Raw genomic sequence first — 20992 nt, 5'->3', positions numbered from 1 at the left:
CATTATCTAGTTTATGTTTCCGTTTGTTGAAACCCGTTGCTCAAATAATGATGGCTACGCGTGTCCAAGGTAACAAATAAGTGACTCAAAGTTTTTCTTCTTATTATTCTCATTTCTCACTCTATCTCAACTTCCCCAAAAAAAAACTATTTTGCGCCTTTACAGAGACTCGAAACTTAAGACCTCCTGAGATTGATCCAAACTTAAGAAAGTCGCTTACAAACTTTGCCCTTATAAACACATATCTATACATATATACATATATATTATACCTCTGCAAAACCCTCTCTATCACTCATACGAATATAGACAATATAGGACAAACCACTGCGGTTAACTAAGACTTCAAAGACATAAACCAGAACTTAAGTGGCATTCATTTGCTCATCCAATGAATGAGAATTTCTTGCTCTCTTAAGGTCCATTGTTGCTTTTTCCAAATATCTATTTCAAAGCTTTACTGCTGTATGATGATATCAACTTCCTCTGCATATCACAAGCAGCATATAAGTAAAAAGACAAAACCACTTAGTACCCACCCACCAAGAAAGTTTTTTTTTTAAATCTTTCTGTATTTGAGAAAGCGTGGCAATTGAATATATATATGGCACTACTTACTTGTTCAGAAAACTCTGGACTTGTCAGATTTACAGATAGGTTTCTCATCAGTAAAAGAACCTGATATACCCAAAAGAAGAAAACAGTACCAAATTAGCTTTCTCTGTTTATAGGATTGCAGTTTTAGAAAAAGAAAAAAAAGGTTCTGAGTAAAGAATAAACATGTCACGTACCGTCTCCATATTTATTGGATCCATCTGCTTTAGTCTCTGGAGGTGACCAGATGTGTTGGGATCAAACACACTTCCAATAAATCTGTAGACTTCAGCAAAGTTGGGCATCACTGCATTAAAACCCGACGCCAAAACAACTCGCTCTCAGCGTAAATGTCAAAAGATGGATATAGTTAAAAGACGTATAATGCAACATGATAACAAGTCTTTACCTCTACGTGGCTTTCCACAACTATCTTCATCATCATCATCATTCGACTCAGTCACCGCTGGTAATCTCGGCGTAACTTCCTTATTACCAGTGCTGCAACAGCGATTCTTTGGGAGAGCCGCGGCCAAGACTCCTGGTTCCTCTATTATTCGGTTACACCATATGGTTAACACCATTCAGAGATACAACAACTAAATCAAAACCATGATGTCACTATACCTTGAATCACCGGTTTTGTTGTTAATGCATGATTCTGAGAAGAAGAAGAGCTAGACGCAGGAGGAGGATTCCCCACAAGTGAGTGTGAATCAGAAGAAGAGCTGTACAAATAAGCAGGTTGAACCAAGGGTGCGCTTGAAGCAGGAAGAGATCCAACAGCGTGGGAGGGAAGAGCAACTGCAGCATAATAATAAAAAACCATCAGAGACAAGGACAAAAAGAAAACAATCAAAGAGTGGAGGCAAGGAAAGTTACAATTTTTAGGAGCCTTGTGAGGATAAGGATGACTAGCTTTCCTCTTAGGTCGTGGAGGAGGAAGGTGTTCGTTAGCACCGCTCTTCTGAACTTTGAGAAAGTACTTTTGTGCGTGGCTACGTATCTGCCCAAAACCAGAAAAAAAAAAAAAAAAAAACATTACGCGAGAAACATCAACATAACATCTATATTACTCTCAAACCGAGTCATTACTCAAAAAAAAATCAACATAGCATCTATATTATATGATCCCCGATATAGAACATTCAATAGATAATAAGATTCTTTAACATGGAACATATAACAGAACAGAACTCATCACTCAAACATGAACATAACACTGATCCAACAGAGAACATGTAATTTTTAATAATAAGATTACCTGGACGACTGTCTTTGATCCAACAAATGCTTCGATTTTCTTCCAGTCTCGATCGAATCTGTAACATCAATTGATTCGTTAACAGAGAAAGCTTCTAAAAACTGAAACCCTAATTTCTCTACGGAAACACCAATCGGATTCCGATACGTACAAGTGGAGAGCTTCTAGAAACTTATCGTGCTCCTGCTCTGTCCAGTTCTCTCTCGACTTCTTGATCGTGTAAGGCTTCCGAATCTTCGCCGTCGTATCCTCGCGAAACGTCGCCGTGTCTCTCCTTGCGATCGGAGTCAAACCAAACCCGTCGTCGGAGTCCGACGCCCTCGAATCGAGACCAGGTAAACTCATGCTCACGGGATCGAAGAACGGAGCAGGTCTAGCGTTTAGAGACACCATTAGATTCAGTGAGCTCGGAATCGCGATTCGCTTTTTTTTTTTGTGATCAAAATTCGATTTCAGCTTTTGCGTTTCGTAAACTCTTCTTCACAGCTCCTCTCGACTCTGAAAGAGTTAAAAAAAACGTATTTTAGGTAGGACACGTGGTAGGATCTGGTCGGTTTAAAGTAAGATGCCAGTGTGACGCCGTTTAAAGAAGTGCTAGTCACTTTCATATCAACGGCTTAAAAGGTGTTAGCGTGTAGACCATTCTCGAGAACGGGTACGCTCACGCCTCACGTTTAGGGCCGTTAAAGTCTTCTAGCATTATCACGACTTGTCCATTGATCATAGGCTTTTCTTTTTTCTTTATCCACATTCATATTTGTTTAATATTTAATTTTTAAATTTTAAATAAACAAAATTACATAAAACATAAAATGTCATTTCTAATATTTTACTTCGTAAAACAAATAATTACAGTTTAACCATCTTTTTTTCTTTTGACAAATTACAGTTTAACCATCAAAATAACAAAAAAAATTACATTTTAAACTTCAAACTAATTATATTTATATGTAAAGTTTTAATACTAATTAATTTGTTTGGGGCGTCAAAAATATGGTTGATACTGTGCTTTTATCAATAAAAATATGTATATTTTTATTTTAAATAATCAAGAAATATGATTAGTAATAAAATAGCTTCGTTTTGTAACATATTCAAACGCAAAAACTATCATGTTTATAGAAACTTGACCTAGAAGTTAACTTGGAGCATATCAAACTCTTTCAGGTCGATGTAAACGAATCACAGGCTTAGTCCATCATTAACAAAAACAGAGCAATCTTCTGTTGCTCTGTGGGAAAGATGCAAGACAAGAAAAGAAATAGAGCATAGTCCAATCCAAGTGAGTAATCTACAAAGTACAGAAACTTCGAAAATAATTAGCTCAGTGCCTCAGTCTATTCCTCTTTACTCTGAAACTGATAGACAATGCTGCAACCTATAGCCACGAGGTACACTCCCCATAAGCTGACCCGATTCTGCTGTCCCATTGATCCCTTCTTCGCTCCTATCCAACGCAATCATCCTACACCAGACCTCCTTCATCACACCACCAACAACCGCAAAATCTCTCCACAAAAACGCCATCTTTCCATAGTACTCCGCCATCGCAACAGACCGAACCTTCTTGAGATCATCCAAACCAGTCACCACTCTCCACAGCTTCAGCTCGGTGTCATACCACATCAACCCGAACCTAGCGTAGTAAACGTAGAGCACATTGTCGATCACACACACGCCCGTTCTCCACCACTTATCTTTTGGCAACCCAAAAACCTCACAAGAGCCATCTCTAGTATCGTAGCAAACAGTGATCTCCGCAACAGACATTAACGCGCAAACCTTCCTGTCTAACGACACGTTAGCAGTCGCGAGAAACGACGATTCTAGCTCAGGACGCGGCGCGTGCTCCCAAGATTCGTTCTTCACGTCGAATGACTCAGCTTGATGTATCTCATCGTCTACATAGCCTTCGACCACGTATATCTTACTCCCCACCAACCCCACGCTCTTGAACAAGCGTTCCTCGTTCATGCTCGGTCCTTGTCGAGACACGCCGGTTCGAGAGTCAAAGATCCACACGGTCGACGAGGGAACCAATGATCCCGAGATAAAGAAAATCTCCGGACCGCAAGCGATGATGGAAGGCATGTGCTCGTTAGGATCAGGAAACGCGAGATTGACGACGACGGAGACGAAGTGGTTCTTCTCACTCGGTGGCTTGTTCTCGGTTCTGCGGAGAGTGAACCAGTGTGGGGTGTGGACGCCGCCTGATTTGTGCATGAAGCAGATGTAGAGAGAGTCTTTGCGGAGGAGAGAGCGAATCTTGTGAATGTCCGGGGAGCGAACAAGAGAGCGTAGGTTCTTGGAGAAGCAAGCGAGGATCGGGTATAGGCGTTTCGGCACGCGGGCTAAGATTTCCGATGCCATGTCCTTGTGCAGTGATGAAAACGGTGACGGCGACATTGGTTTCTTTGAGTTTTCGGCGGTGACTCGTCGGCGAGTGAAAGACTTCAAAGATAGTCAGTCAGTCAACAGTAATGAATGATCAGGAAGCGCGAGCGACTCTTTATCTTTTTTATACGACAAGTTAGAAGTTCGTTAAATCCGTTATTTTTTTCGTAAATATTTATTCGCGGTCAACGTAATAATCTTTTACCGGAATTTTACTTTTTACAAACTTAACATCTTTTCACTTAACCAATACTCTCTACTAGTAAAGTTTAGGTCGTGTGTCACAGAGTGCAGGGGAATTTTAGGATCCACCATTTTTTTGGTTTGGATAGTAAAACTTGGTGATAGCAATCAAAAAACAAATAGATTTGTGCTCAAATTAGTTTCATAAATTAGAAATCGAAAGATGGAAAAATAGATAGCTCATAAAGAGCTTTATGAATGCAAGAAAGTAAATGAAAGATGGAAACTCTAGCTTGTCTTCCAGAGATTAAAACATAGACTGAGTCACGCAAAGATAAGAAGGAAAGAATTGCTTTGAGTCAACTCCCAAAATTACATTCTTGTTTTCACAAGAGCTATACTTTATACAAATCTAATTGCTTGGAAACCCTCAACATTTTGGTTATTTTTTTGACATTTGGAACACTAATGGACTTGAGTCTTGGATGCTCCAATTGAGTATGGTATCAGAGTTTTAATAGGTGTTCATAATCATTACTTAACTAAGTTAGCCCGCGATATTTAACAAAAATATAATAATAATATAACATGAAATTTAAAAATATATATATATATATATATATATAACATGAAATTTTGAAATATTAAAATAATTTTAGAACACAATTTAAAAATCTCAATCATAAAAATAATATCACAATGTGAAAGGGAAATACCTAAATGTTTCCTACAAAATGTTCTGTCTAGTGACATCCATATGCATGGCCATCCGAAATTTGAGATAATTATACATTTATGTGTATAAAAAGCTTTGGTTTAAAGAAACTATTGCAAGTTTGCAACGCATAAATATTATCTGATTGGCTTTGGTTCTGCACAATATTCAAACATTCATTTAGAAAAAAACAGATTGCTACGCAGAAGGTAGCATGTTTAAACAAACTTGACATACAAGTTAACTTCGAGCATATCAAACCATCTATTGTAACAAAAACAGAGCAATCTTCTGTCAGTCTTTGGAAAGATGCAGCAGAAACAAAAGAAACAGAGCATTGTATCTATCAACACACTTCAAAAATAATTAGCTCCAGTCTATCTATCCTCTTTACTCTGAAACTAATAGACAGTGCTGCAACGTATAGCCACTAGGGACACACCCTACAAGCTGAGCCGTTTCTGCAATCCCAGTGATCCCTTCTTCACTCCTTTCCAAACCAATCATCCTACACCAAATCTCCTCCATCACACTACCAACAACAGCAAAATCTCTCCACAAAAACGCCATCTTCCCATAGTACTCCGCCATTGCAACATACCGAACCTTCTTGAGATCATCCAAACCATTAACTCTTCTCCACAGCCTCAGCTCAGTGTCATACCACATCAACCCGAACCTAGCGTAGTAAACATAGAGCACATTGCCCATCACACACACGCCAGTTCTCCACCACAGATCTTTTGGCAACGCGAAAACCTCACAGGAACCATCTCCAGTGTTGTAGCAAACAGTTTCTCCAGCAGCCATCAACGAGCAAACCTTCCTGTCTAACGACACGTCAGCAGTCGAAAGATTCGGCCTTTCTTTGACAGGACGCGGCGCCGGTTCCCAACTTTGACGAGTCTTTACGTCGAATGATTCAGCTTGATGAATCTCGTCGCTCGTATTGCCTCCCACCACGTATACCTTACTCCCCACCAACCCCACGCTCTTGAAAAAGTGGTCCGCTTTCATACTCGGTCCTCGCCGAAACTTGTTGGTTCGAGTGTCAAAGATCCACATGGTTGAAGAGGGAACGAGTGATCCCGAGATAAAGAAAATCTCCGGACCGTAAGCGATGATGGAAGGCATTGGCTCGTCAGGATCAGGAAACGCGAGGTCGAAGGAGACGAACTGGTTGTTGTTATTCTCAGTTCTGCGGAGAGTGAACCAGTACGGGGTGTCGACTTCATCGGTTGTGTGCATGAAGCAGATGTAGAGAGTGATGTTCGTTTGGTTGCCGCAGGTCCGGCGTCTGCGTCTGCGGCAATGATTTTCGCACAAAGCTTGTTCGTTTCATCGACGCAGGTACCGGCGTCGGCGTCTGCGTCTAGACGCAGCGTCCAGCGTCAAGACGCCGAAAAAACCAGCGGCCGCGTCATTTTTTCTGCGTCTACTTTACCTATTTACCGTTTTACCCCTAACTTGATTTCCTAATTACAAAAATATCTAAACCTATTGACGCAGACTCACCTCCATTGACGCAGACAGCTTTCTTCTCCAACTCTCTCTCGATCTCGAACCCAGCTCCCTCTTTCGATCTCCGGCGTAAACGCAGTGCTCTCTATCTCTTCTCCGGCGCAGTTCTCTCTCTCGATCTCCCGACGAAAACCCATCTCCCGAACTCTCTCTCTCGATCTCGGACGCGAGCTCTCTCTCTTCTCCGACGCAAACCACTCGAGCTCTCTCTCTTTGAGGTATCTGTCTCTGTTCTAAAGCATTGGTTGTAATCGTTTTGTATACTGATACTGATAGTGTAGCCGAGATGATCTCTGTTCTCTGTTCATAGTAGCTTCAATTTCAGCTTCAGTTTCAGCTTTTCACTTTTTAATTGCTTTGTCTTGTGTTGTCTTTGCTCTAGGTTCATGCGTTTGGTTCTGTATTTATGATCATGTTCTTGAGCTTAATGGTTTCTCTCATGCATCATGTGTCTGTATGTCCTTGTTCTTCCACTCATGTTAAGCTTGCTTATTGTTTCTGATCTTTCACTCATGTTAATATGTTTCTTGTGATTACTATGGTCTATAGTTTTGTTGAGTATCTGCAACTGTTTGAGGTTTAGACTGATGCAGTATTTTTGCACATTAGAGGTTATGTTAAGGTTGCTTATAGCCAATCAGTCTGATGTTTATACGTTTCACAGCCTTTGGCTTTGCTTATTTCTGTTTGTTCTCGTTTGTTTATGTTTGTTCTTCAGACATGTACTAATACTGACCTCATTGCATTTGTTTTTTGCAGGCTCTCTCGTCTCAAGCTCACACACATTTCTGCATATCTTTTTGTAATGTCGTTTGTATGCTTGTGCTAACAAAACAATGAATGGTGTCTTGGTGAACAGAGAGCCCAAAGAAGGTTGAAGAGAAGAAAATAGACGCATGGGGAAGTGCTGTTCCCGAAGATTTGGAACTGGACGAGGAGGCACTTGCTAAGAACAGAGTCAAGAGCCTGCTCGGCTAAGAATCATAGCTTCAGTCACATGAACATGATCGTTGGAAGTAGTTTTCATTTTGATTGAGCCAGAGCTCGTTTTTGTACATCACTCTCTTACGTTTTTTTTTTTTTTAATCAATGCTCTCTTACATTTTCTTAGTCTGTATATGAAAAGTAACTTTGAAGTCAAACCCCTCTCTCCGGTTTCTCTACTTTTGTTATGATAAGTGAGGCTCTGTCTTCTTGTTTCATATTTACTAAAATGATGTTGACAATATATCTTATGTTGACCATGTTGTAGCAATTTTAATACATCATCCAAGCTTTGTGTGAAAACATCACAAGTGAATATGGTAGAGATGGTCTAAGCATATTTTATTTTAAGCATAAATATCATCATAACAACCAACTAACATTTATATAGTTTCCTAATATTAAACCGTTCTGTCATTATATTATATTTTAAGCATAAATATTTTATTTTATTTATATAATCTCATAATGTTTAACATATCTGTCATATAAACATAAATATCTTATATTTATAAAAATAAAATATATAATTTTATCATATTTACTTCAATATAATTTTTTTAATATGATTGATTATAATTATAAAATATTTTGATGTATTATTTTTATTTTTATTTAGCTTATGATTTATGACATCAAATATTTTTATATTTTTATATTTGACCAAAAATTTATTACCAATTGAAAATAATATTCTTATGGATGTAAATATATTTAAACTACATTTTATTTATTTAAAATACAATTTTACAATTTTTAAAAATAAAATATGAATAAATGAAAATAGTCGCAGCGTCAATCAAACGAACAACCCAAAACAGCATCATGCGTCTGCGTCATGCGGCTGCGTCAATTTCCTGCGTCTTCGAAACGAACAACAATCAGTGTTGGCGTCAGCGTCGGCGTCAGCGTCGGCGTCAGCGTCAGCGTCTATGAAACGAACATCAGATAAACGAGTTTGACGCAGCCGCTGACGCCGACGCCGACGCCGACGCCGACGCTGAAACCGGCGGCAACCAAACGAACAGGGCTTATATAATTAAGATGAAAAACTAGCAAACTCTATTTTAGAGCAAGAAAAGTTGACAAAAAAAAGAGCAAGAAATAAAATTGGGTTGAAGCATACTTTTCTATTATAGCATTTTTACAGGTGAAAAAAGCAATGGATGGTAGATGCTCAAAGGCGTGCATCAAAAGGTTGAATATATCTACATGAATAGTGAGCAACTAGATCAGCGAATTTGTTACAGCTCTTTGGTTGAAGTCTATCTTGAAGCTTGTAAAATCTATGGTCAAAGTAAAAATGTCTTGTTGTTAGGATTAAAGCTTGAATGACATCTTAGCATCACAATCAAAGAGAGTTTCAACTTCCAAGGATAGTGTTTAGCTACCAAATCTTTTCGCAATCAAATTCTATACTCTTATCATATACTTGTATTACAAGTTTGTTGAATGACAATGAGCGAAACCAGATACACTTCGAATAGAGACTAGAAATATTGAGGATCGTCAGCCAAATCCAAATAGAGTCCTCCTCAAGACTCATGTCTCTCCAGATTCAACTATTGAATAAAATGACATAGTACTAGTCCTGCTCCTCAGTCCTCACTTGGCCACTTTTGACAATTGACATCCATCTTCCTCCTTGCCTATCAACCAGAACGCTTCTTCTTCTTGAAAAAGGCTAAGGGAACTATTCAAGCTTAAGCCTTCAAAAAAAAAAAAAAACTTTGCAAGCTTATCAGAATCATATCAAGGCCTCTCTACCATGACGCTTCTTCTTCAAGGAAGAAAGATATGTTTCTCATAAAGACCTCGAAAAGTTAGCGACCGGGTTTTCCAAAAAAGTGTTCGATCTGCAGACACCCTTGAGAGGACGAACCACTTGTTTTACTTCCAGTCTTGAATCTCTTACCACTTCCTGAGCTTGCATTAGCGTTCTATGCAATAGAGAACAACCACATTAGCTAAGGTTCCAAGTTATACAGAGAGGCTCATTAATTGAGGAAATGACTTCAAGTGTAGTGAGGAACGTAATCTAAAGAACACACAAGTCAGAATGAGAGAGTGCCATTAAGTTTTGGATAAGAAGAAGCAAAAAAAAAAAACTCACAGAAAATTGGGGTTTAGATCTCAACACTTTGATTCTTCCACCTTTCCCATCAGGTCCAACAGAGATAAGATCATCCTTGCCTGATACAGAACCTCCTAGTGAATGAGGATCTTCTTTTCTATCCCCCTGTTTGCTCCATCTTCTGAGATTTTGATTCTTTCCACTTGACAACCAACTGTCCCCAGCACCTGCATTGAGTTTGAACAATCTTCAAATCCCAAAGTTCAATCCCAACCTGAAATGAATGATGTATAACAAAATTACCAGCTGAGAATGTGGACTCTTCTCGGATGTTAAACTTAATATCCTTGACTACCGGATCACCACGTTTCTCCTGAACTTTGTTATCTTCGCCCTTCTCGTCTGTCATAGTAGAATCAGAATGTCTGATCCCAGAAATGGTGGTTTCAGGAACTTCATCATCCACCTCGATAACTGACTCCGTTTTGCCACCAAAGGAGTCTTCTCTTCCCCTTGAGCATGATCCATGATTGGTGAAGCCGGCATTCTTCTCCAACATACCAAGTGGTGTAGAGATTTCGTCCACTGTGTTGCCTGATGGAATCACTCTGAAAGAAACCAAGGTCTCGGTTGCAGGCTTGGAAACTTCTCTGTTACTGCAATTCTTTGAAGCTTTTATTATATCCCTTATTGTTCTGTTCTCACTCTCTTCAGTTAACATCTCAAGTTCCCTCACTCGTTTCTGCACATCGAACAAGATTAACATGAGCAGTGTAAAAGAAACAGATAAGATAGAATGCATGAGCGGGGGGAGACAAACCTTTAGTTTATCCATCTTTTCCAACGCTTTTTCAAGTTTCTCAGAAGATCGAGCTTCGCCTCTGCCCAGCTGATTGCACTTGGCTAACAACTCCTTATAACTCCTGTCAAAGGATATACAACACAAGAAGGATATGAAAAAAATGAGAGCAGGGAAGGGAAAGCTATAACAAAAGATATGCTGAGTACCTACCTGTTTCGGATAACCAAGGACTTGACAAGTGTGTCTATTGTATCTTTTGTCTTTGCGTTATTCCCCAACAAGGCAAGCTTCAGCACATCATCTTCCTCCAAGCTTATGTCGGAAACCCTGGATGAAAAAAGAAAAAGATAAGATCACTCGGAAAGGTTTTACTAACCAAAAGACCGAATGATTTATCTCAGTGCCGAAGAACAAGCAAGATATCAAAAGTTTTATCTCACAATTTAAGCGAAGCGAGCTCCTTGGCAAGAGCCATAGTTCTGTCTTGTAGCTGAGCGCACTGAGAAGTAAGCTGAGCACATTCCTGTAACAAAACACAGTAACAATAAGAAGTTTAGTTTCTACACGGGTTGCAAAACCATCTCCGTCTGTTGAGTTTGGTTTTAAATACCTCTGATTTTAGTTTAAGCAAGTGTTTGTTCGTTGATACTTCTCGCAGAGCCTCCAACCTTTTTGTTTTATCCTCCTTCAGTTTCTCGTTGCATTGATGCAACTGAGAAGGAAACCCACAAAAAGATGTTTACATAAACCCCTATGCTTTATCCTCTTAAAGAATAAAGCTTTGTACCAGGGTGGGTTTGATTCCAGGGCCACAATAGAACCCACACCGTGCACAACCACTAGGCTAGCCTTCTTGGTTCGTTCCAAGTGTACTTAAGGCTGAATCACTTAAAAACATACCTGATCGGAGACTTCAACATTCACCTTCTTCTGCTCCTCCAGAGCCGAAGCTAGGTTCTGTATCTTCCCTTCGAGCCGCTTCACTTCTCCTCTCAACACCACGGGATCTTCCTCGATCCCCGCAACCTTCTCCGATTCGATCTGGTTACCGGAGGATTGGAAGTAAAGCCGGAAAGGATCCTTCAGATAACACTTCTGCTTGCAAATCGGACAGTTTCTCTTGTTCGCACTCGGGCAGTACTCAAACCACTGCTGCAAACTAGGGTTTTCCGCAAATCAATACATAATGAAGAAGAAGAAGACGAGATTGATTGTGCTTTAGTTCAGTACTACTAACCATAGCTCGTGAAAGACGTGGCCACAGGCGGAGATCGATTGAAGATTCTCAGCCACCGGTTTCAGATCCTCGTAGCAGATTGAACATATTGCATTCGCCGCCGCGTTTTCGCCGGCCATCTATCCGATCGTCCCGTGACTAGTGGTGTGGTCCGTTCCGATAACAATGCTTTGAGTTTTTGAATTGAATTCACTCTCTTTCAGTGGCGCGGGAGAAAAAAGTTGAGCAACCGCCAAAACCTTTTCTCTCTATCTCTATCCGGAAACAAAAGATATTCTATGCCACGTGACGTAAGGGTGACATACTAGCAGGCTATGCTGCTTGTTTAAGCCCGGTAAAGGTCCGTCAAGCCCAAATAATTATCAATTAATACTCCCTCCATTAATTCTCGTTCTAGAAAAAAATTTTGTTTCAAAATAAGTATCGTTTTAGAATTTCAATGAAAAATTTATTAATAAGATTCCCCAGTTTAGTTTTCTATTGGTTGAAATGTGGTTACGTGTATAGATAATTGTGTGTTTTATCTTGGAAATATATAAAATTACATGTTTTATTAATATGTGTGCATAAGTTTAAAACGACAAATAAAATGAAACGGAAGGAGTACTATATGATATTTACAATTTATATTTTAATACTAATTTGTTATTTTATCTATTACAACTGGTGAAATTTTTATCTGTTTTCTAAAGAAATTATATATGACGTTTGTACAAATCATGAATCACTCTACGAAATTTTTATCTGTTTTCTAAATAAATTATATAGGAGGTTTGTACAATCATGAATCACTCTCACTTGGCTTTTGTGGATGTTAACCGTGCTTTTGCTTTTGGTGTTAGTGTCGATTTAATTTTTATGTTTTATATTTGTTCTGAAGTTATTCAGATGTGGATTTTAGTCATTTCAGTATGGATTCTAGCTGCCGTTTTTATATGGTTTTTTGTGGAGTTATTTCGTTTTACCATCAACTTGTATATAGTATCGTTATATCGGTATTTTTCATATGAATGAATTTCAATTTGGTAAAAAAGTCACGCTACGAAAATCCGGATTCTACTTGTACGCTACAGATCTATTACTAGTTTTTTCCCATTAATCTATACAATTGTTTTTTTTTTTTGCTAAAGTAATCTATTCAATTGTTTATATATCGATTCTTTATAGCAACTAAATAAAAAAGTCTAGAAGAGAGAGAAAACGCTCTGACTTCTCTCTAAAAACAACAAACCGCCGAGAAAATAGTTTCCGGCCGGCGGGTTCAGCTCTTGCCGCCGCCGGTCCGGCCCCGATCGTTGTTCTTTTATTTTTCCTCTGTTTTTCTAGTTTTCTTTGCTTGCGGCCATGCACGTTTCCCCATGGTGGTGGTCCGCCTTCGGCTTTCCGGGAACCGGTGGTCTCTTCGCCGTGATTCGCCGGACTATGTTTCTGGGGCCGTGCCGTTTCTGCGTCGGTAGCGGTTGCCGGCTTTCGATTCTCGGAGAAGAGTTCGAGCTGTGTGTAGGGTTGCTTTGTGTGGGCGGTAGTGGCCGGCTTCAGAGGAGCTTTCAGAGAGTCCGATTGAAGCCCGTGGAAGTTAGGGCCTTCGATTGACTGACCTCGCTTCCTTTACATCCAATATTTGTCGTTGGAGGTGGAAGCGGTGGTCGTGGTTCTCATCCCGGTGGTTCCGGTGGTAGTGTTCTGCTTCGTTTAAACAGCGTCGACTTCAGACCGAGGAGGAAGTGGGTGATTCGCGATTCCGGCGAGGTATCGGTTGCGACTCCGGCGGCAGCGGCCGACAGCCTTTGGAGATGAAGATGCCTCTTCCGCCGACACGTGAGCCGTTGGTGTTGATGTTTCAACACGTGGGTGCTGAGGTGGGAGACTGTTCGTTGGGTCTCCATTTTTTTGGGCCTGCGGTGCGTTCTTAGTTTTGGGCTTGTATTGTAGTTTCGTGTTTGGGTTTGGGTCGGGTTATTTGGGCCTTATAATATTTTCCTATGTTAATAATAATATCATAGACGGCAAAAAAAAAAATATCGATTCTTTATATTTGAAATTTAGTTTCCAGTGTAAAAAATAGTAATGATTAAGACTTTTCACATTTACATTTCATAGTGGATGGAGTAAATCTTCCCACTAATTGGGGTTTACCGACTTTAGCTTTACAGTATCGTGTAAGCAAAAATAAATTGTAGAGTCATCAATGTGACCAAGAGATTAGTTCTTAATCTAAAAATCCGTTTAGTCAACACACAATGCTTAAATTAATGTTGACTTTTCCTGGTTTGTATCAATTTTATTATTTTTACAAGGAAAATGCGTGGGTCCACGCGCTTTGCTACTGTGCCTCGTGCAGCCCACTTGTTGCATTTTTTTCTAAAGAATCCGTTCCCTACGGTTTCACGTGGCTCATGCACCTGACTGGGTCAGGATAATCTCGGCCGTCCGATGAGCGGAGCATAATAAAACTACAAATTCAGGTTTGACCGTCGGATGATTGACTAAAAGCTGGTGGGAGCGTTATATGCCGTACGATTGACTCCACAGAGGAATCAACATCACGAGGCGAAAGATAATGGTAACGGCATAAAAGCATTTGTGAAGGTGGGACCCAAGAGGTTTTTGGACAGCTGTAGCACTTCTACATCATCTTATCTCTGGACGCTTACTCGCCGTGTGAACCGTTGATTCTTTTGAAATTGTCAACCTTTATACTCGCGGAAAATCACGCGCTCTTGCCGGCTGGCACGTGTGCTACACTCTCTGACACCAGTAAATTCTCTTTTTCGTTGTCAAACCACTGATAAAATTCCTTTTTACTACAGTAAAAACTATATATATAATAATCGATAAATTAGTAGACATAATAAATTAATAATTTTTTTCTTTTCAAATTATAATATAATTCGACAAAATAATTAAATAATAATAATTAGAAAATTTTAAAATAACTATATAAAGACCCAATATATAATCTCATTAAACTTATAAATTAATAATCACTATATATAATTTTTACATAAAAATATACACAACTTTTTATTGTGTATCTTCTTCCAAATTATTTGTTCCTAATTTTATTTTTAATTTTATCGAATTACATATAGAAGTGAATTTTATTATATGCTATGTATTCATCATACATAAACTATAGTAATGATCTAATGAAAAATAAAATTCAAATATATTAACTTTAACCAAAATATAATATCATGAATGAAATATTCTTTTCATTTTAACACTATTTTTAATAAAAGAATTAAAAAGCAGTTTCTAAAAATTAATAAATTACAACATCATTAATTTATAAAACAATTAATATACTTGTTATGATAATTTGGTGTAAATTATTAATATTTACACCAAATTTTGTTTTTTAAAAACGTATTTCATATTGAATACGAAAATCTGCTCTAGCTAATTATATAATCCGTATATTCGTAATATTCTTGTTTGAATTCATATATATGTAAAGTATTTGAATAAAATTAAACAATAATAAATAATATATAAGTCAAATTTTATAACAACATATTTTAGATGTTTGTCAAAAAAATTGAGATAAATTTCCGAAAAAGCATCTACTAATCAATAAAAACATTAAACTATTTTACATCTCAAACTCAAAGACCTAATTAACTTCCTAGTCACTAATCTATAAACTCTATTCACTAGATTGCAAAAACAAATATATAAATTTATTTATTTATGCTATGTGATAATTTTTGAATAAACTTTGTTTAGTACTGCTACTTGAATATATTTCTCTATTATATATTGCGAGTAATTTTCTTTATAATGTATAAAATTGTGGAGTTCACGTACACGAGCTTTGAGTGCGGGAATTATAATATCTTATCGAATTTCAAACAATTTCAAACACACCACTTATATATAATTGGTGGTCTGAAATCAAAAATTACATGTGCTTTTGTTGTTATTGTTAAAAGGTAATGAATGTTACAACAGTCTCGCATGTATCGAGTTTGTGGCAGAGGGATCAACTACGGTGCTAAGTGACAATCACTATCTTTCTATCTATATACTTTTTCTTTATATATACATTGATGCGTGTTTTCAAAAAGTAAATGAAATGGAATATCTGTGTTATCCATGAATAGTTTTATAATAACATCAGTTGTTGGATTTGATTATTGTAATGTCGAAAAGTTAATTTTTCTTTATTATCTCTTACATTTTAAATTGTATATACCTAAACATTCTTGATCAACCCATTTCCATAATCTTTTTTTTTGTCAACCATTTCCATAATCTTAGGCGCTAGAAATTAAAAAAAAATATATAACTATTATATTTACCTATTGTGCGCATCGATAAAAAGTAGGCACTTACGACGAAAGTATGGTTTCCCACTATTTTCATAATCAAAGCCAAAAGCGCGTGTGAGAGAGACGCGTGGAAATGTCCAACGAGTAGTGTGAGGTTGACAAAAGAAGGATTTGAAGATTATTCAAAGCCTTTGACAAACTACAAATGTCAACTAAAACAGGAAACCAGAAACCACTTCTGGTTTTAGTCTCCGACACTAGTCGACAAAGAGAGGATAAGAGCATCGAGATACCCTCCCCAAGTAGGGCTGGGCATTTTATCCGTTAAATTTGATTTGATTTGTTATCCGTTGCTATTCGATCCGAAAATTCCGAATATCCGTAAGCTTTCGAAGCAAAGCAAATATTAAAACTCAATATCCGTTAAAATCAAAGCAAATCACAAATACTAAAATTTTGGAAAGCGAATATCCGATCCGATCCGTCAATATATAAATACATGTATATTTTGATTATATTTAAAGTTTTAGATATATAAAATTATATAATTATTATTCTTAACATATGATTTGACAGATTCTATTCATATTATTACTTATATAAAGTATTATATAAAAGAAGAGAAAACATTTATGACAATTATAATATTTTTCTTAAGTTTTGTATTATTATAATTGTTAACTAAGTTTAAAAATTTACAAAATATGTAGATTCACTATATCTTTTAAGCAAAAAAATATTTTACAAAACAAATTTGTATTGAATTTTTAATATTATTTGTATTAATCAAAACAAATGAGATATCCGTAAATATCCGCAAATATCCGCAAATATCTATTTATTTTCCGGATATCCGTTTTTCCGAATATCCGTATTTTTCCGAAGCAAAGCAAATCGGAAAATTAGATATCCGTAACATTCGAAGCAAATCACAAATACCTTTAAAAACCCGGATATCCGATCCGCGCCCAGGCATATCTCCAAGCACATACTTTCACTCTTTCTAGATTTGTAAAAATAAAAAATAAAAGCCAAAGAAACGATTCTTCTCTCTCTATACATAACTTTATATAGAGGTACATACAGTATAATATACGTATTATATACTGATTGTGATTTCGACAGTACTCGTCTTTTAAGAGTGTGTTCATACTTCTTTGCTTTATTAACAAGATACTAATATGTTTTACTTTAATCATAAAGCAAACATATTTTCTTATCATATACTCTCTCTGTTTCATATTACTTGATGTTTTACCTCAATGCACAAATATTAAGGAAAACTATTTTTTATTTAAAATATTACTAAATTACAATTTAAAACTAATTTATTTAATTATAAATAGAAATAATAAAAATTCAATTGGTTACACAGTTTTTGATAAAATTAAAGTTACATAGATTTGTACAAACATCATCTATTAAGAAACAACAAAACTTCTATATTGAAACGGAGGAAGTATAAGAAAATAACCATAAACTGATTTTTTCTTTCTTAAAGGAGATGATCACACAAAAATGGAATTTGTTTTAGTGGACTCCGACATTGTTAGGGATCCAAATACGTTTGCTACCTATCTAATAACAACTCACATTAGTTTGCAAACTTGTATCGTGTTCACACCATATTATCTTGTTTATTTACAGTATATGTTACTAATTTCAGGTTTAGTAATTGATTTAATGTATGTTTACCGAGTAGGGAAGTACCACCGTCCGTACTACATGATTAAAACTATTTGGATAAACTATTTTTTATAATCACAATAGTATCATTTCAGCTCAACTAGAAAGCTAAAATTTCCCAAGTAATATCGAGTCCAGATCTTTTTTTATTGAGTATAAATCTTTATCAATTAATATAACTAAACTTAGATATTATATCTATGTCTCAGATGTATGATATTTTGGTTTAAACACAATAACTTAGATATATATTTGAAAATATATATTATCATTTTATAGAAATTAAAACAACTCGACTAATTATGATTATTTATAAAATAACTGAAACTATTTATGTACTTCATTTGTTGAAAATATGTATTGTTTTATACATTTTTAGTACTTAAGAATATTTTTAGTACTTAAGAATACTTAATATTAATAATTTTTTAAAATTATGTGATCAGTTATTTTATAACATGCGGAATAAGGCTTTGTCAAAAAAAAAAAAGAGAACAAAACAAAATTGTATTCTATAATAGTTTAATAAAATCTACCTCCATTTTCAACCCCTTTTTAAGTCGCCTCTCTCGTTTTCTTTATAAACACCTACCTCGCCTCTGCCCTTAAAAAAGTCAGCGCTCTCTTTTGTCTCCTCTGCTTTTTTATCTTCTCTCCTCAGAGATTCTCAGAAGAAAAGCTTTTGTCTCCCCCCTGAGAAAGATAACCAAGTCAATGGCCGACGACTGGGATCTCCACGCCGTAGTCAGAGGCTGCTCAGCCGTGAGCTCATCAGCAACCACCACAACAACCACCGTCTTCTCCAGCGGCGTTTCATCTCACACGAGCCCTGTATTCACTTTCGAACGACAGAGCAACACCGTCGTCTTCGGCGAGAGTCGAGATCTATACACGCCGTTCGCACAAGAATCAAACGCCTCCTCGTTTTCTTGTCTGAATTACCCAGAAGAGCCCAGACAGAGACAAAACCAGAAACGTCCCCTTTCTCTCTCTGCTTCTTCAGGCAGCGTCACAAGCAAACCCACCGGCTCCAATACCTCTAGATCCAAAAGAAGGTTCGATTTTTTTCTTTTTATCCCACAAAATTCAACAGTAACCACCAGAAAGTTCAAACCTTTTGTGGAACCCAACTAAAAAAAAAGTCTATTTGTTTACAGAAAGATACAGCATAAGAAAGTGTGCCATGTAGCAGCAGAAGCTTTAAACAACGATGTCTGGGCATGGCGAAAGTACGGACAGAAACCCATCAAAGGTTCACCATATCCAAGGTACTGTTACATGAAAAAAGATTAAACCTTTAACCTAAAAATCATTTAATGTTCTTTAATGTGTTATTATTTCGAGACAAAACACTTGTCTGTATCTGTGATTCTGTTTCTAAAATTTCTTTTTGTTTTCGTTTTTTTTTTTAAAACAGAGGATATTACAGATGCAGTACATCGAAAGGATGTTTAGCACGTAAACAAGTGGAGCGAAACAGATCCGACCCGACGATGTTCATCGTCACTTACACGGCGGAGCACAATCACCCAGCTCCTACTCACCGCAACTCTCTCGCCGGAAGCACCCGTCAGAAATCCTCTGATCAGCCGACGGCTAAGTCTCCGACGACCACGATTGCTGCTTACTCGACGTCTCCGGTCACATCGTCCGCAGATGATTTCGTCTTGCCTCTGGAGGATATTGAGGTCGGAGGAGGAGGAGACGAGGATCTGTTGTCTTTGTCGGATACGGTGGTGAGCGAGGACTTCTTCGAGGGGCTTGAGGAATTTGCCGTCGGAGATAGCTTTTCAGGGAACTCTGCTCCGGCGAGTTTTGATCTCTCGTGGGTTGTGAACAGTGCCGCCACAGCTAGCGGCGGAATATGATTCGCCGGAGATTAGAGTGAGGTGTAGAAAGAAAGAATACTTCTTTTAGGATTTTTAAGGAATTATTCTCGGATTATATGTGAAAATAGAAAAAAATGTTCTTTGTTGCTTTTTTGTTTTTTTTTTCTTCTCGTTTCTAAATAATTCAGGAAATGTTAATTGTATATTCCTTAAGCCTAATATTCGTAGCCGGTTTAGTTATATTTTAATTCTATTAGGGATGGCAATTGGGCTCTCCCGTCCCGTCCCGTCCCGAACCGCTGCGGGTTCGGCTTCTGGCGGTACACGGCGGGCCTGTCCCGCGCGGGATGCGGTCTTCAAACTAGTTACCCAATCCCGTACCGCGAAATATGTAGGCCTTCGCGGGCCGTCCCGCGGGACATCGAATATTACATTGCTTATTTCTACATACACAAACAAACATAGACAATAATTGAGTTTGAGCTTACACATGATCGAGCATACTCTTAAAAGATCAATACATTAAGTTTATACAAAACAAATATTTTTTATTATCATTTATAATGGCTTGAAGAAGCTCCATCGGTGCAGACCAGAGACGCTTGGGAGACCGGAAGCATCATCGACCCTGAAACCACCATCAACAGAGCTCCATAATGTCTAATTCCTCTCTCTCTCTCTCTCTCTCTCTCTCTCTCTCTCTCTCTCTCTCTCTCAGGTGAAAGCTTCAAAATCCCGCGGTTTAACCCATCCCGCTTTCGACCCGTCCCGCTTTGAGCCCATCCCGCTTTGAACCCGTCCCGCTTTGAACCCGTCCCGCGAGGCCCGCAATTTTGCGGGTTTATCAAATGGAGGCCCAATCCCGCTCCGCAGCAAGCCTTTACGGGCCAGGTCCGCGGTCCAAGTCCTCAATTGCCATCCCTAAATTCTATTATGAGTAGTATATACTCTATAGACTATAGTTATGCAGTATATGTTATTTTCACAATAATTACTCCTTCCGTTTTCAACTTTTTTAAAAAATTGTGTTATTTCACAAAGATAATTTCTATATATTTGTTTTATATTTAAAAAAAACATAAACTATAAATATGGAATCGATTAAATATCAATCAATGAGTTATAATGAAGTATATATAAAATTAATTATTATATGCTTTTTTATGCGTGAAAACTGAAAAGAATATATTTTAAAATTTTGATTAAAGATTACTTGCTCTTTCTCAAACTTAAAAAATGTTAAAAACAAACGAAATCCTAAAAGTCAAATATTTGAAAAATATAAAATGTAAACAAAGATTCGAAACTGATAACTTTAGAAAATAATTACTTTTTTCAGTAAGTACAATTGACATTACCATTAATAGAGCCTGCTTGCCTGACACTATCACACTATTTAAGAGTGATTAATTATATGATTAACAAGTTCCGAAGA

At 37.3% G+C, this 20992-nt stretch overlaps 5 protein-coding genes and 1 long non-coding RNA gene across 7 annotated transcripts; 2 read left to right on the top strand and 4 right to left on the bottom strand.

The window, feature by feature from the left end:
* Positions 1 to 81: 81 nt before the first annotated feature.
* Positions 82 to 2356, bottom strand: LOC108827330 (protein REVEILLE 5). The gene is made up of 8 exons (XM_018600703.2): positions 2010 to 2356; positions 1859 to 1916; positions 1477 to 1600; positions 1222 to 1398; positions 1004 to 1144; positions 792 to 901; positions 619 to 678; positions 82 to 486 (listed from the first exon to the last, which is right to left on the bottom strand). Exons 1-8 carry the CDS (start codon positions 2249 to 2251, stop codon positions 445 to 447), a joined length of 954 nt encoding a protein of 317 aa, XP_018456205.1. The 5' UTR covers positions 2252 to 2356; the 3' UTR covers positions 82 to 444.
* An 849-nt stretch (positions 2357 to 3205) lies between these two features.
* On the bottom strand, positions 3206 to 4264 carry LOC108826391 (F-box/kelch-repeat protein At2g44700). Its single transcript, XM_018599776.2, has one exon. It carries the CDS (start codon positions 4262 to 4264, stop codon positions 3206 to 3208), a length of 1059 nt encoding a protein of 352 aa, XP_018455278.1.
* A 1133-nt stretch (positions 4265 to 5397) lies between these two features.
* LOC108826609 (F-box/kelch-repeat protein At2g44700-like) lies at positions 5398 to 6422 on the bottom strand (the record flags this gene model as incomplete). Its single annotated transcript, XM_018599998.2, has 1 exon — positions 5398 to 6422. A coding segment is annotated over one exon (882 nt), but the record flags the coding sequence as incomplete, so codon positions are not given.
* A 3-nt stretch (positions 6423 to 6425) lies between these two features.
* LOC130499813 (uncharacterized) lies at positions 6426 to 7899 on the top strand. The gene is made up of 2 exons (XR_008938673.1): positions 6426 to 6889; positions 7431 to 7899. It is a non-coding gene; the product is annotated as an uncharacterized LOC130499813 (long non-coding RNA).
* Positions 7900 to 9022: 1123 nt separating this feature from the next.
* Positions 9023 to 12019, bottom strand: LOC108825713 (uncharacterized). 2 transcript variants are annotated; one of them, XM_018599058.2, is made up of 10 exons: positions 11769 to 12019; positions 11432 to 11690; positions 11142 to 11243; positions 10972 to 11054; positions 10742 to 10858; positions 10550 to 10652; positions 10033 to 10471; positions 9769 to 9956; positions 9470 to 9595; positions 9023 to 9364 (listed from the first exon to the last, which is right to left on the bottom strand). In XM_018599058.2, exons 1-9 carry the CDS (start codon positions 11885 to 11887, stop codon positions 9479 to 9481), a joined length of 1527 nt encoding a protein of 508 aa, XP_018454560.2. In that variant the 5' UTR covers positions 11888 to 12019; the 3' UTR covers positions 9023 to 9364; positions 9470 to 9478. The 2 variants fall into 2 exon arrangements, with proteins under 2 accessions (XP_018454560.2, XP_018454559.2); XM_018599057.2 differs by having other exon boundaries at positions 9023 to 9595.
* A 6295-nt stretch (positions 12020 to 18314) lies between these two features.
* On the top strand, positions 18315 to 19797 carry LOC108824154 (WRKY transcription factor 22). The gene is made up of 3 exons (XM_018597525.2): positions 18315 to 18783; positions 18886 to 18996; positions 19146 to 19797. Exons 1-3 carry the CDS (start codon positions 18443 to 18445, stop codon positions 19594 to 19596), a joined length of 903 nt encoding a protein of 300 aa, XP_018453027.1. The 5' UTR covers positions 18315 to 18442; the 3' UTR covers positions 19597 to 19797.
* The last annotated feature ends 1195 nt before the right edge of the window (positions 19798 to 20992 follow it).

The sequence above is a fragment of the Raphanus sativus genome, chromosome 9 (assembly GCF_000801105.2).
Source record: "Raphanus sativus cultivar WK10039 chromosome 9, ASM80110v3, whole genome shotgun sequence".
Taxonomy (NCBI): Eukaryota; Viridiplantae; Streptophyta; class Magnoliopsida; order Brassicales; family Brassicaceae; genus Raphanus; species Raphanus sativus.
The sequence above is the reverse complement of the archived record's forward strand: the minus strand, read 5'-3'. Positions and strand labels throughout refer to the sequence as shown.

What these genes read in the sequence shown, in the direction of transcription:
- LOC108827330 (XM_018600703.2), bottom strand. Translation starts at nt 2,251, where the DNA reads ATGGTGTCTCTAAACGCTAGACCTGCTCCGTTCTTCGATCCCGTGAGC. An exon ending in TTTCTAGAAGCTCTCCACTT is followed by an intron (nt 1,917 to 2,009) that starts GTACGTATCGGA and finishes TTGATGTTACAG; the next exon opens with ATTCGATCGAGACTGGAAGA. An exon ending in TTGTGGAAAGCCACGTAGAG is followed by an intron (nt 902 to 1,003) that starts GTAAAGACTTGT and finishes GTTTTAATGCAG; the next exon opens with TGATGCCCAACTTTGCTGAA.
- LOC108826391 (XM_018599776.2), bottom strand. Translation starts at nt 4,264, where the DNA reads ATGTCGCCGTCACCGTTTTCATCACTGCACAAGGACATGGCATCGGAA.
- LOC108825713 (XM_018599057.2), bottom strand. Translation starts at nt 11,887, where the DNA reads ATGGCCGGCGAAAACGCGGCGGCGAATGCAATATGTTCAATCTGCTAC. An exon ending in AAAAGATGGATAAACTAAAG is followed by an intron (nt 10,472 to 10,549) that starts GTTTGTCTCCCC and finishes TTCGATGTGCAG; the next exon opens with AAACGAGTGAGGGAACTTGA. An exon ending in AGAGTCCACATTCTCAGCTG is followed by an intron (nt 9,957 to 10,032) that starts GTAATTTTGTTA and finishes AACTCAATGCAG; the next exon opens with GTGCTGGGGACAGTTGGTTG.
- LOC108824154 (XM_018597525.2), top strand. Translation starts at nt 18,443, where the DNA reads ATGGCCGACGACTGGGATCTCCACGCCGTAGTCAGAGGCTGCTCAGCC. An exon ending in ACCTCTAGATCCAAAAGAAG is followed by an intron (nt 18,784 to 18,885) that starts GTTCGATTTTTT and finishes ATTTGTTTACAG; the next exon opens with AAAGATACAGCATAAGAAAG. An exon ending in AAAGGTTCACCATATCCAAG is followed by an intron (nt 18,997 to 19,145) that starts GTACTGTTACAT and finishes TTTTTAAAACAG; the next exon opens with AGGATATTACAGATGCAGTA.